This window comes from Lissotriton vulgaris, chromosome 10 (assembly GCF_964263255.1).
Source record: "Lissotriton vulgaris chromosome 10, aLisVul1.2, whole genome shotgun sequence".
NCBI lineage: Eukaryota > Metazoa > Chordata > Amphibia > Caudata > Salamandridae > Lissotriton > Lissotriton vulgaris.
The window spans coordinates 748,554,996-748,569,242 of NC_141698.1; the positions used below are offsets into that span (position 1 = coordinate 748,554,996).

The 14,247-nt window shown below is 45.6% G+C and overlaps 1 protein-coding gene across 1 annotated transcript in view; it reads left to right on the plus strand.

Annotated features, from left to right (window-relative positions):
- MASTL (microtubule associated serine/threonine kinase like) overlaps nucleotides 1–14,247 on the plus strand; it is a 276,260-nt gene that overhangs the window by 106,873 nt on the left and 155,140 nt on the right. Inside the window, exon 5 of the mRNA XM_086941611.1 lies at nucleotides 7,408–7,514. Within this exon, the coding sequence (XP_086797737.1) occupies nucleotides 7,408–7,514 (107 nt within the window). The remainder of the gene's footprint in view (nucleotides 1–7,407; nucleotides 7,515–14,247) is intronic.

Sequence of the window (14,247 nt, forward strand, 5' to 3'; positions counted from 1 at the left end):
CTTGGGTCCGTTTTCTTTGCTTGTTGCAAGCTCCATGAGTTTGGAGGAGCTTTTGCTGCATTTTTGCGCCCTGTGAGCGCTTGGGTTTAAATTTCCCCTGAAAGGGAGCACGAGGGCTCTGCAGCACTAAGCTGCCTATGGAGGAGGGAATCCCCAGCGTAACGATTGCCCTGCATTGCTGCTGTGAGTAGTGGGTTCTCACCCCGCGTTTATGATTTAATTAGTGAGTGGATGCCCACCACGCCACTATCTGAGTTAAAGTGGGTGCCCACCCCGTGCTTCACCGTCGCAGGAAGTCAGGCACGCCACCTGACTGTGGGCGGGGCCTAGTGCACATCACTTCCGCCTTCCCTCGTCCAGGAGAAGGCGGCCCGGGAGACAAGAGACCGAGAATGTCTAGCAGGGCTCTCATGAGCGGTTGGGAGCCCCGGTGTCGAAGGAGGAAGAGCAAGCTGTGGAGCTTGAGGCGGAGGGGGCTCGAGGCACATTGTCGGTGCCTGCCCCTGCTGCCCGGGAGAAGTGGCACCGGTTCCGAGTGCTTAGAGGAGCGAAGACTGGGCGAAGAGGACACGTGCAGAGTGCCCGGTAAGAAAGGGCTTGATGTTTTCCCTTTTGTATTAATTGCTGAGCGACCCTCTGTTGCGGGCCGCTTCAACGAGGGGCACCTTTGTTTCTAGGGCCCCGGGGGAGTTTCCAGGGCCCGTCTTGCCCGAACCTCCGTTTGGCCATTTTTCTACAGGTGCCCCACTTGCGAGAAGGCAGCTGCAATGTTTTGGGGGCACATGGAGTTATGTAAAGAAGCCCAGTGAGGCTGAAGAGGCACAGATGTACCAGGGCCCCAATATTGCTTATTCCCAGCTGCGCCGCACCAGCGCGGGCAGCTGCAACGTATTTGCATAACTGTTCAGAGGGCATAGGCCGTATTGGACTCACAGCTGCTCAGCAATTTGCGTAAGCTGCTACGTTTAGGCCACAGTTCTTTGGGAATATTATTGTGGATGAGATAGGAGTAAGATACTCTCCTTTGCCCCTGCGCAATGGCGCACTTTGGGCTCCGCAGCATTGGCAGCCGCCGTGACCTTTGGACATAGGCCATTTGAGCCCCTTTGAGAAGGCCATTTGGCCATGGGGACTGTTGGGTTTGTAGGGTGCCAGGCTCTAATGTGATATATGTGGTGCTAGGAAATGGGATTCATGTACTATGATTTACGCACCCTGTTTTATGCCTGTAACTGTGGTTTATGTATGAGGTTGTTTTGCATACTGTGGTTTATGCTAGTGAGATTATTCTCTACTGTGAGTTTTACCACTAATGTGCGTTGTGCTTAGGAGGTTATTGTCTAATGCATTTATACTTATGAGATGATTGCATAATGTGTTTATGCTGGTGTGGTTGGCGCACAATGTAATTCACGCCTAAATGTGATACTGTGCATAATGTGGTTTATGTTACAGGATGATGCTGAGTACAGTGGTTACCAGTGATTACTGGTTGTACATTTATGTGATGTCCTACTTTTACTAAGTTCACTTTGTGATGGTTCTGACAATGGTCCAGTTGGCCCGTCAGATGTATATAATCCCTTGTAGAAATTACCTAGTGCCAGGTGGCACAATGTAGATTATGTGATCACTATTCTAATGTGTTATGAGAATACAAAGGCTATTTTTGATATAACCGTGTATGGAGTTCCTTTTGTGGTGTGCCTGGGATGTTGTTACTGTGTGCGTGCGCTTTACACATGGCCTCCGGGATAAGCCTGACTGCTCATGCCAAGCTACCACGGGGTAAGCAGGGGTTATCTTTGGCGTGTGACTCCCTTGCCCTGACTAGAGTGGTGGTCTCTGCCTGCCTTAGCTAACCAAAGATCCCATTTCTAACAACATATATTCATAAAATTATATATAATAAAAACAAATTCAATAAAACACTTTGTATTTTATTATTAAAGGCATTGACTTGCGGTATTTCACAGCAGATTTTAAAAAAGCCAACTGCAAAATATACATCTTTCCCATTCATTATTTGCAAAAAGCAAAATGCCAGTCGACATTGCATAAATCCATATTGTTTGCTATCAACTTATAACTCAGTGGGAAAGCGAGTTATAAGAGCTCTCTACAAGCACAAAGTACCTTCAGTAGATAGGGTTCAGTACCCAGGGTTGTCCATAGAAAGTAATGACTCCTAACTAAGTATATTCAGGTCTGTGCCCTCCCTATTTGCATTTCTGTTATCTAGGAAACAATTTCTTCTCATTCAACCTATGAAACTTGGAGATGTTGGAAAGATCAAAAAGAGCCTAGACAGTACAATAAAGTAGATTTGATATATAAGAGGTCGAGTATACGAATACCCTTATCGAGGCTTAGACAGTAGCCAATGGCCAGAAAATTTAAACTTGCATGGGGTTTGACCAAACTGAAAGCCAATGTAAAAGAGGGTCCACTTTCATAAAATCAATAAATAGGAGACCAAGTTTCTCATGACTAATCAAACTGGGACATGATGGGGGGGAAGACATACAATGAAGATGGTGATCTCTCCTAGCTGCGCAATGCGTGAGACGGCATAGCCACGGCTCCTACACCATACAGAAGAGAACTGCTGCAGGCAACCCCCCAGGAGACGTCCTACCTTAGTGACACCTAAGGTGCGCCCCGTGTGGGGAGTTTGGCAAATGTGGGCACACCTTCTGGGCTGTGCAAATTTTTTCTGCCGAAAAGGAGGAGAGATAGGAAGGGGGCCTGCTCCTTATAGCAGGAGAGGCTGGGGTCGCCTTACAAAGGCAGCTAGGCTTTTGAAGCTCCCTGCCACAGATGGCTCTTCCTCTCCTGGGGAGGTGTGGCCACCTCTGCCCAGGAAAGGCTTTGTTTCTGGGCTCAGGGAGCAAAGGCTCCCACCCCAGAGGTTCAGAAACCGGTCTCGTGGTGGCAGGCTGCTGTGTACGAGTCAGGGAACCCACCAGAGGCTGCTCATTTTTCAGGGGGCATCTCTAAAATGCTCTCCGAGTGCATTTTTTATTAAATCACACACTGGCATCAGTGTGGGTTTAATGTGCTGAGAAGTTTGATACCAAACATCCCAGTTTTCAGTAAAGCCTTTATGGTGCTGTGGAGTTCATAATAACAAACTCCCAGCACCATATACTCTTAATGGCATTACTGCACTTAAAATGTCTAAGCATTTGTCTAGACACTGTATGGGTACAGGGCTCATGCACCTGTACCCTCAAAACTGGTATAGTGCACCCAGCTAGAGGGGTGGCAGACCTATGCCAGGACAGTGGGTTGAAGGCATGGCAAACAGGGAAGTGTGCCATGTCGACTCTTCACTTTGTTCTGCACCAAAACACGCAGCCTACAATGGCAGTGTGTATGTGTAAAGGTACAGGGCCTCGAAGGGTAGCACAATAAGTGCTGCAGCCCTTAGAGGCCTTTTCTGGCCACAGTGCCCTTGGTACACATGGTACCTTTTTAAAAGGGACTGACGTGGCCAGAGAGGTGCCAATTGGGGGTACAAGATACAGTTTTGGGAAAGAGCACATGCTCTGGGAATCTGATTGGCAGGGACCCAGGGAAAATCAAGGTAAAGTGCGTTAGTAGTCTGGCAAAAAGTGCGGTGGTTACTACAACAGAAACCCAGCTTCCTACAAGTAGCAATTGGTGGAAAAAGAACAGCCCCCTAACCGAACGTGACTGAATAACCCAATGACAACCCCAAGCCACCCCTCCCCAATCCACAAAGACCCCCACAAGTAGAACTCAGTTACAGAATATTAAATTACTCAAAGGGGTTGTCAAAGAGGCCTGTAGCCCACCACCCCCACCCAAAAACCCAATCCCCGAAACCCCAAAAGAGCAACCACAAGATCAACTGTCCCTGATCTGGGATTATACGTTCTTTGGAATTATTGTATCTCATTTCCTCAAGTTCACGGTAATTCAAGAAACGTGCGATGCCTGTTGTGGGTGAAGCCCCAGGAGGAGGTGGGGTTACCCAATGCCCGGTGAGCTCTCTCAGTGACATAAAAGAAGGAGAATTTGTCTTATGGAATGAGGGCGCAGAGCCATTCGTCAAAACATTTCGCCATGTCACGGCCTATAACTCCTTCGAGGAATTCCACGAAGTGAAGATTATTTCAGCAGGCTCGATTTTGGGTCTCCCATATGCACCAATGCTCCACTTAACTCTATAAACATTGGTGGTGGTCCGCACTCCAATATTGATCTATTTTAATCCATGTTTCTTCCAACCAAAATATTTACACAAATGCGTGCGTCCCTGGGATTGTGCAAGCCCGAATACACTGAAAAGTATAAACATATGGGGAGCATGCATGCACATACTCCACTCCCAGGTGCACTGCGCGGGGGGATATCAAATCCAGCTTCATTTAAACTCGTTTCACCATTTCACATTTTATACATTGTTTGTCTTTTCTTATTTTTACGTTGTTGTCACTTTTAACCAATCCGCAGTGCGAGAATCATGTGGATTGGTTAAAAGTGACAACAACGTAAAAATAAGAAAAGACAAACAATGTATAAAATGTGAAATGGTGAAACGAGTTTAAATGAAGCTGGATTTGATATCCCCCCGAGCAGTGCACCTGGGAGTGGAGTATGTGCACTTTTCAGTGTATTCGGGCTTGCACAATCCCAGGGACGCACGCATTTGTGTAAATATTTTGGGTGGAAGAAACATGGATTAAAATAGATCAATATTGGAGTGCGGACCACCACCAATGTTTATGTTCAATAATTAAAAGCCCCCCGTTGGTCATTGCACCCGTAAGAGAAACGTATAGAACGCTGGAAGAAAATTAGTGAATCCACATGGAATTGAACTATGTTCGGAGCTGCAATCCTTCGAAGGTAGCATCACAAGAATATGGAAAGCAGAATAAAACAGCCTGGATTGAGATGGACAATGGATTTAAACGTTTCAAACAAGTGACTTTTTCTAAACATTTATGGTGCATTGTGGGGAGCGTAGTTAATGATGTAGATCGAGCATACGTCAAGCTAGTCGAGGCGATGGGTGGAGCATAATGTGTTTTAAATACGTGACCTCGCACGTGTGGGAGATTTAATTAGCAGCAGCTCGCAGGACGAGCAGTAAGAAGAAGTGAAAATGAGCAGGTACGATAGGCAGGAGAACGTGTTTTAACGTTAGGTAATATGTTAATGGGCAAAAATTCAATGTGCATTGTACCAGCAAGGAAGATTAAATATTTTACAGCTATTTGTTAAGCGAACAGCAAGTGGAAACAGTATAAGTATTCTTGTGATAGCAATCATTGAGTTTGTAACATGGTTTTCATGCGTCTAGCTAACGGCGTTCTCCGAATGCAATTGTATAATGCAAAGCTCTTTGCGTGGTGCTAAACAGGTATATAAGCACACAGTAATTTAAACTCCCCAGTGATATAATAAGCATCTTTTGCGGTGACGTTAGTAATGTTAAACTTATGGTTTAAGCAGTAATGAGGATGACTGTGGATTTGTGTAAAGTTGATGCATACAGAGTCTAACTAGCACTGGCCCCCGAGATCGCTTGCATTGATAATGTTTTTTTAAAAAAAAGGGCTGTAGTAACATTGGTACTATTTTATAATAATATATTATTCAATATTATTCGTTTTTCAGCTACCCCTGACGAAGGGCTGGACTATAGCCCGAAATGCATTGGGTTCTATATAAAATAAAAAGATTGCTGCTCTGAACATTTTTTGTGCATTTAAGATCTTATTTACCAAAGAGGTCCGGATGGGCACATTGAAATACGAGAAGTTACTTACATGCTGTGCGAGAATCATGTGGATTGGTTAAAAGTGACAACAACGTAAAAATAAGAAAAGACAAACAATGTATAAAATGTGAAATGGTGAAACGAGTTTAAATGAAGCTGGATTTGATATCCCCCCGAGCAGTCCACTTAACTCTATCACAGGTTTCGGTGCCAGGATGAGTGACAGCCACCGCTATCACTCAGCACCTGCTTTTCTCTACCGCTTTGCCGCCCTCTTTCCAGGCACCACACGCAGGGCACAGACCCCGGGCCAACTAGTACCAATGTGTTCCTCAGGTGCCGCCCACGTCAGCTGATGGTACGTAGGCCGCAGTCCACCACTGTTTTTAGGGAGCCTCAGCGCACCGCCTTCCCAATAGGAGCATCCAGGTGCCCACTTCCATGCTCTAGCCCAGGGTGTTGCTCGTTTGGTTGGTGGGTCAGCACTCCGTCAGGTGACTAGCTTCTCTCCGACCAAGGTCCAGGCACTGTCCGCAGGCCCTCTGGTTCCGAGCTCCGTCACCCAGCTCAAGTCTGCGAAGCTGTTGCTGGCCAAAGGAAGGGTGCACGTTGCTGCTAGGCGTGTATGTGGGTACTTAAGGAAAGATTTAAGGCTCAATGACCAAGATAAACTGTGGATATTTTGCGGGCTGGCGCGGAGCATCGAAACTAAGCGACTGTGCTCTGCTGCCATCTTGGCAACGCCCCTCCAGAGGCATCGTTAATGCTATATGCAATGTTCTTGTGCACAGAATTTAGCTACTGAACAAAATGCATATTTACTCCGATATACACCTTTTGTATAGTACAGGATTATGGACATGTGTGAGATGTGTACATTTTGGATTGTGCTATTGGACCACGATTATGTACATCCATGAGATCTCTGAGAAACTTGTCTGTTCCAGCATTAAATATTTTTTAAGAATCAGCAGTTCGTTTTCAGAAAACTTGCTGGGCTATTTAGCCACAATGTTCAACCGTTTTCACCTGCTTTGAATAGAGGTAGTTTAGAAAAAGGGAGGCAAAGCAACTTGTCTGCTACTTTTTTGTGTATCAGTCAATTATTCTGATTATCTTCTATTTTGATGAAGAAATATAGTGTGACTCTCCAACAAGACAACTGGCGAAGGGCAGTACATAGAGGAAAATAATATCCCCAACTCATTTTGTGGTTTCTTCAGGTGTTCCAAAGAAGAAAATGCTAATTTTACTCTATTTAGTTATAACAAGTCCTGAGAGTGTTGTCATCAGTAAGAAATGGGTTAGCCTACTAGTGCGTCAGGGAGCTGTTAGCATCTGTGAAGACTATTTGATGTAATGTTGCTTGAGAAATAGTTTAAATGAACAGATAACTGCAGTGCTTATCAAGGCATCTGGCCCTGTGCTATTCGTACATTGTCTTTATATCTGGCTACAGGCATTCATTTTAGAGAAACACTACCTAATTTCAATGGCTCAATTTCTTTTCTTTTTTTTACTGATACCTATACATGCATGCACAAGTTCCACCTGTTGCATTGAAAATGGGGTTAATATAACTACTAAAGGAGAATATTCCATATGTGACTTCTTTTGATTGTAGCATTTAATTTGTTTCCCTCACATTTTAGAAATTAATATGATGGATATCCTTACAACACCTTCAATGGTGAAACCTAAACAAGACTACTCGCGGACTCCAGGACAACTGTTATCTCTTATTAGCTCATTAGGCCTTGTAAGTACACACAATTATGTTCATTACTATTTATGATGTGTATATCACATAGAACTAAGCACATAAGGAATCTTTTTAATCTAAATTACCTCTATTGGTAATATTAGACTAACCTACTCTTCTAATATTCAACTAGTTTCCAAGAGTAAAATCCTAAGGCATTTCTTTTTGAATGTGGTCTGCTATTGCATGTACTGATGCACTGATGTATTGCTTCTTTTGTGAATTGGTGTCTAAGCATAGTACATGGTAACTATGCAGAAACACAAAGTTTTAGTAGACTGCACAATTTGGCCAATACAAAAATGTTTTTGAAAACGTTTAGGTCCTAGGGGGTGGGGTGGCTTCTAGGCGGCATATGGTTGTGCATGTGCTTAAACTTTTTTCCTAAGTGTTGTACATTTCCATTCATATTGTGCAGAAATTATGCATTTATTAAAATGGGTTCACACAATGTATGCTATTGGTATAGAATGGGTCTCGCCATTTTCAGTAATGCTACGTATTTATAGTTATGCATGTAGGTTGTTTTTTTGTAGTTCTGACCTAAGTTGAATTACCGATTCACCTAGCCAGTTGTGAAGGAGTGCTTTGCTTTTACTAAAGCGGTACAAAAGGGGGTGGTGATGGACGGAGCATCTGAATCAATCAAACACTCACACCCAGTCAAAAGATCTGGGTTTAATCCAACACCGTTCTTTAGCCCACTCTGCCACCCCAGTTCAGACATGGCTATATGCAAATCAGTCTGACCCTGTGCCTCATGGGAACAGTCCAGCCCGGCTTGCGTGAACCCAGTGGCAAAGTGAGCAAGGGAGTCGCGTCTGAGCATACCCTGCCACACTTATGGCGGCCAAAAGCGGTACAAAAGGGGGTGGTGATGGACGGAGCATCTGAATCAATCAAACACACACCCAGTCAAAAGATCTGGGTTTAATCCATCACCGTTCTTTAGCCCACTCTGCCAATCCACTTCAGACATGGCTATATGCAAATCAGTCTGACCCTGTGCCTCATGGGAACAGTCCAGCCCGAACTGCCAAGCCATGTCTTCCCTGGACCGGAAACAAGCTTCCGAGGACCGGATTCTGGCATTCCAGCCGTTTTCAGCCCAGCTTGCTTGAATCCAGTGGCAAAGTGAGCAAGGGACTCACGTCTGAGCATAAGAACGGTGTGGCAGAGTGGGCTAAAGAACGGTGATGGATTAAACCCAGATCTTTTGACTGGGTGTGAGTGTTTGATTGATTCAGATGCTCCGTCCATCACCACCCCTTTTGTATTGCTTTTACTAAAGACAACGGAGAAGAAGATGAGTAATTCTCAGTTCTCTTACTGTTTATTAATCACAGCATTACAGCAACAAAAAACTGCAATTCTCAACATCCTGTATTCCCCACATGAAATGACAACACAGATACCTACTATAAAAGGGTTTAATTTTCTTGATGCGTCCTGAGGTAGAGTGTCAGTCCATGGGTTAAATGGAAGACAAAATACTGTAAAAGAAAACCCTGCAGAAGCCACATTACATCCTCTTGGACGTTCCAATGTCATCCGTAGTCCAGAGATCCATGTCCACTGTAGTCCGAGGCTTTGATGGAGGCCACATTCACTTGTCAGATCAGTGCCGGATTTGGTGCTCCAAATGTACAGGAAATTACAAAGACACAACAGTTATTGGGTGGGAAGCTCTATTGTGCATGTTCAAAGTAAAGAAATTAAACATTGCCACATGACTAGCAGGTTTACAATTAAGGGCTTTAAAAGAAGAACCCCTTGATCAATCTGCGACCTTCAACATGCCCTCCAATGTAGCCCTGCCCAAAATGCTTTCGGTGCCATGGCACTCAGTGCACCGAAAGTGGAAGTGTCTACCCCTGTTCTCACCATCCCCAGCTTAACCCATATAATTAAAGTAGTGCGAGTAACAATATGAAAAGTCTATCACAAAGCCACAATTTTTGAGAGGCAGGATTTTGCACCCCTTCAGTCACCCAACATATTGGTGGAGCATCATCCCACACAGAATTTGGGGTGCACAGCAAAATATGAAAATTCAACAATGGAGGATGCATTTTTTTTTCTCTCCAGAGAATGCGATCATTAACCCTTGAAGATGTGAACTGCACAGCTGTGAAGTCCAGTGCTCCGATGTTTGACACACTTTGATGTAAACTGAAGTCACATGCATAAGTCCTGGCACATCTGTAAACATCCGAAAGATTCCAATCTGCCAAGACCAGTTTGTTATGATGAACTAACATATGACACAGTGCAGTCTTGTCATGAGTTCCAGCATAGTGGGAAAGCAAGTTAAACACAACCCTCTCCTTTTGTCTGCGAGTCTGAGCCAGCCAATGTCTGCGCTATCATGACAATTAGTTGGGGGGGGGGGGGGGGGGGGGGGTCATTATGCTTTTCCCCAAGTCTTGTTGGTACGCATCCTTGGGCAAAAGCCCTGTATCTGATCTCCAACTGAAGAACTTGTGCAGATGAGCAGTACATCTGGAGGCAAATAGATATATGCAGAATGGACCTGAAAGACTTTCTAGCTCCCTGAACAGATTGGAATCTAACTTCCATCCTCTTCTGCCTGACCTACTCCACAAACACCAATCCACAACCAGATTCACCGTCCCCCATCATGTATTCCACTACCAGCGATATTTCCTGCCAGAGACCAAATTTCTACTGTACCTTTGCCAATTCCACCAACAGTTGGATTGAGTGCCCCTTATCAGCTTGTTGATCTATCTGACAGCTGTTACATTGTCCATGCGAAGGACGACCGTACATTGTAGTCTGTCTTTCATCCGGCTTTGAATTAAAGAGTAGCTTGCAAGAAATTAGAAACAATTTATGTGCCATGATAACTTTCTCCTAAACCATCTCTTTCCAGTCCAGTAGTTGGACACCTTGCGCCTTATCCCCACAGACTTGCATTAGATTCCAAAATCAGATCTGGCAAAGAGGGAAAATTTGTTCTGCTGTTCCAGGCATCCACCAAGAAAAGTTTCTCCTTGTCTCTTCATCTGACGGGACCAACTGAGAATATTGCAGCCCTCTTTGAAAATGCATACATTTTAACCGCTGACGAGCCCAATCACGAAGGGCCCTGTGAAAAATTGCTTAAATGGATGATGCTGACAACTTCACTATCCATGCCAGATGCCTTGAAGAAATATAGGTATGAGCCAAGAGTGATCTCTGCTCTTATCAGATGCCCTTCAATTTCTCGCCTGGCAACCTCAACAAGCCCTTGTCTTTGTCCACTAGGAATCTCAACAAGTTCATCCGTTGAGAGGAAATAAGATTGACTTTTGTTCTACATCCACAATGAACTTTAGACTCTGGATATGATCTAAGGACATCTGCAACTGCTGTACCAAGAGAGTTCTCTCCTGACTGAAGAAAATCATATCATCTAGATAAACAATAATTCACAGGGCTTGAGACCTGAGGAATGCCAACACTGGTTTTAGCAGCTTGGTAAAACACCAAGAAGCATAGTAGAAGCTGATTGGTAGGGGCCTGAATCCCTAAAGACTTCCTTGCCAAAAGAATTCCAAATACTTCTTGTGACCCTCAAATACAGGGGTTGTCAAATAAGCATGTAGGCCTAGACTTACCATCCAGTCGCTAAACAGCATGTCTCTCACAGACCAATGTTTCCATCTTCAAATGGCAATAAACCACAAACAGATTTAATTGTGTCAAATTGATCACAGGCCTCATTTTTTTCTTTTTTTGGTACTAGAAATATATTGCAGACATCCGTCTGGAGTGGCAGGCTCAAGGTGGGACAGCCTCTGGACTGGAGGAACTTGTATGTGCCCACCTCTTTATACTTAAAACCGTCTTCTACTGTATATCTTATGAAGGTGAGGCGTATGTGCTCTCTCGCGCTGCATCTCCTTACACGTGCTTAGCTGTGATACATTTTGTAGCAAATTCAACTTTTCTGCATGGTCACTCCAGATGTTTTGCATTGGGTCACCAACAGTCCTCCAACACCACCAGGGGAGGAAAGGCCTGAACGGAGGCTTCCTCTGATGCCGTTGCCCACTCCAGTGGGAGGAAGTGCTTCACAACACCTGGCAGAGTGGGTCAGCATCACAAGAGATCAGTGGGTGCTGAATATACTGCGCAATGGATACAGGATACGTTTCCATGCTCTTCCAAAGAGCGTCCCTCCGAAGAGCTCTTGCCCTCACCAACTAAGCTTGCTCCGACGAGAGGTAAAAATCCTGCTGCAAAAAAGAGCGATAGAAGAGGTTCCTCTCGCTCTAAGAGGAAAAGGGGTTTACTCCAGATATTTCCTTGTCCCCAAAAAAGATCAGGAGGACAAGTTCAGACCAATACTCGACCTACGACTCCTAAACAAAGTTATCGTCAAGGAAAAGTTCCGCATGTTAGCGCTTCACCAGATATGTCCTCATCTGCAAGCCGGAGATTGGATGTGTTCGGTGGATCTGCAAGATGCGTACTTTCACATCTCGATTGCGCAACAACATCGCAAGTACCTAAGGTTTGTTGTGGGAAACAAACACTACCAGTACAAGGTGTTACCCTTCGGTCTCAAGTCCGCACCACGAGTCTTCACCAAATGCATGGCAGTGGTGGCGGCTTTTCTTCACAACAAGGGTCTCTTCATCTACCCATACCTGGACGACTGGCTCCTAAAGGGTCCATCTCCGGTACGGGTAACGCAAGATCTGCAACTGTGCCTGCACCAGCTACACAGGCTCGGCCTCCATGTGAACCTGGAGAAGTCAGTCCAGCGGCCTACACAGTCCATCCACTACCTAGGCTCCGTTCTGGACACAAGCGTGGGAAAAGCGTTTCCTTTGGAGGAGAGACTTTCTTCCATGGCACAGAAATGTGGGATTCTGCTAGAGTCTCGGCCTCCAACAGCCCGACAAGTAGCATCTCTACTGGGTTCCATGGCGTCCTGCATCTTTCTCATCCCAAACGCCAGGCTGAGAATGCGTCCTCTGCAACAGGCTCTGGAGGATCAGTGGGACCAAGCGACAGGACGCTGGGAGGATCGGATCAATCTTTCCCAGGCGACAAAAGAGTCCATCAGATGGTGGACTCTGAGGAAAAATGTGATGGTGGGGGTGCCGTTTCACCAACCCATTCCGTCCCAATCTATAGTGACAGATGCCTCCCTGCAAGGCTGGGGAGCACACATGGGTCCGCTTCAGATTCAAGGCCAGTGGTCTGCGCAGGAGCAGACATACCACATCAACATGCTGGAACTCAGAGCGGTATTCCTGGCTATCAAAGCTTTCCTGCCAGCGATCAAATCCACCTCAGTCCTGGTTCAGACGGACAATACAACAACCATGTTCTATCTGAACAAACAAGGAGGCACAAGATCTCGCCCACTGTCTCGAGAGGCTCAGGCGATATGGCATTGGCTTCTCGCTCGAGGTCTCACAGTAGTGGCGGTGCACCTTCCGGGCGAGTTGAACGTCAAGGCAGACGCACTCAGCAGGCACTTCGAAGATCAGCCAGACTGGGTGCTAAGCGACGAAGTAGTAGAAGAGCTTTTTCATTGCTGGGGGCGTCCATCAATAGACTTGTTTGCAGATGACGAAAACACCAAATGCCACGCCTTCGCGTCCAGGTTCCACAGGCCAGGGACGCTGGGGAACGCTCTGCTGTTGGATTGGGCAGGGATGTTCGCATACGCGTTTCCTCCCCTGGAGCTGATTCCGAGAGTGGTTTCCAAGCTCCTCAGGACGAACATGGTAATGATCCTGATTGCTCCAGACTGGCCTCGGCAGTGGTGGTATTCGGACCTTCTACATCTGTCTGTGTGTCCACACAAACGACTCCCTTGCAGGCCGGCCTGTTGAGCAAAATGAACGGGAGGATAATGCATCCCAACCTCCCATCATTGAACCTAACAGCATGGCTCCTGAGGTCCTGCAATATGGACATTTGAACCTGCCTCCCGAATGCATGAACATTTTAAAGGAGGCTAAGAGACCGTCCACGAGAGCATCATATGCATTCAAGTGGAAAAGGTTTTACTTATGGTGTAGAGATCATCATTTGGATCCGACTAGGGGGCAGGAGGACGTCATCTTACCATACCTCCTTTCCCTCGCAACTGCTGGTTTAAAGTACGCTTCAATTAGAGTGCATTTGTCAGCTATTGTGGCTTACAGAAAGTCACCTGATCAGGTGTCTTATTTTCAGGTTCCAGTGGTCAAGGATATCCTCCAGGGATTGAAGAAAGTGTATCCCCCTGTGCGAAATCCTTCTCCTCCGTGGGAATTAAACCTAGTTCTATCAAGGTTAATGTCTCCTCCTTTCGAGCCCATCCACAAGGCTTCCTTACAACATCTCTCTTGGAAGGCAGCCTTTTTGGTGGCGATTACCTCTGCGCGCAGAGTAAGTGAGATACAGGCGCTCTGTGCGAAGGAACCTTATACTGTATTCCACCACAACAGAGTAGTCCTAAGGGCTCACCCATCTTTCTTGCCTAAGGTCATCTCTGATTTTCATATAAATCAGTCTATTTCCCTCCCTTCCTTTTTTCCAAATCCTACGACCCCGGCCGAGCGGTCACTTCACTCCTTAGATCTTAAAAGAGTGCTTAAGTTTTATTTGGAAAAGACTAAAGGGATTAGGAAAACGGACCAACTGTTTGTGAACTATGGCTCAATGAGGACTGGTTTTCCAGCAGCAAAGAGGTCCATTTCCAGATGGATTGTCTCTT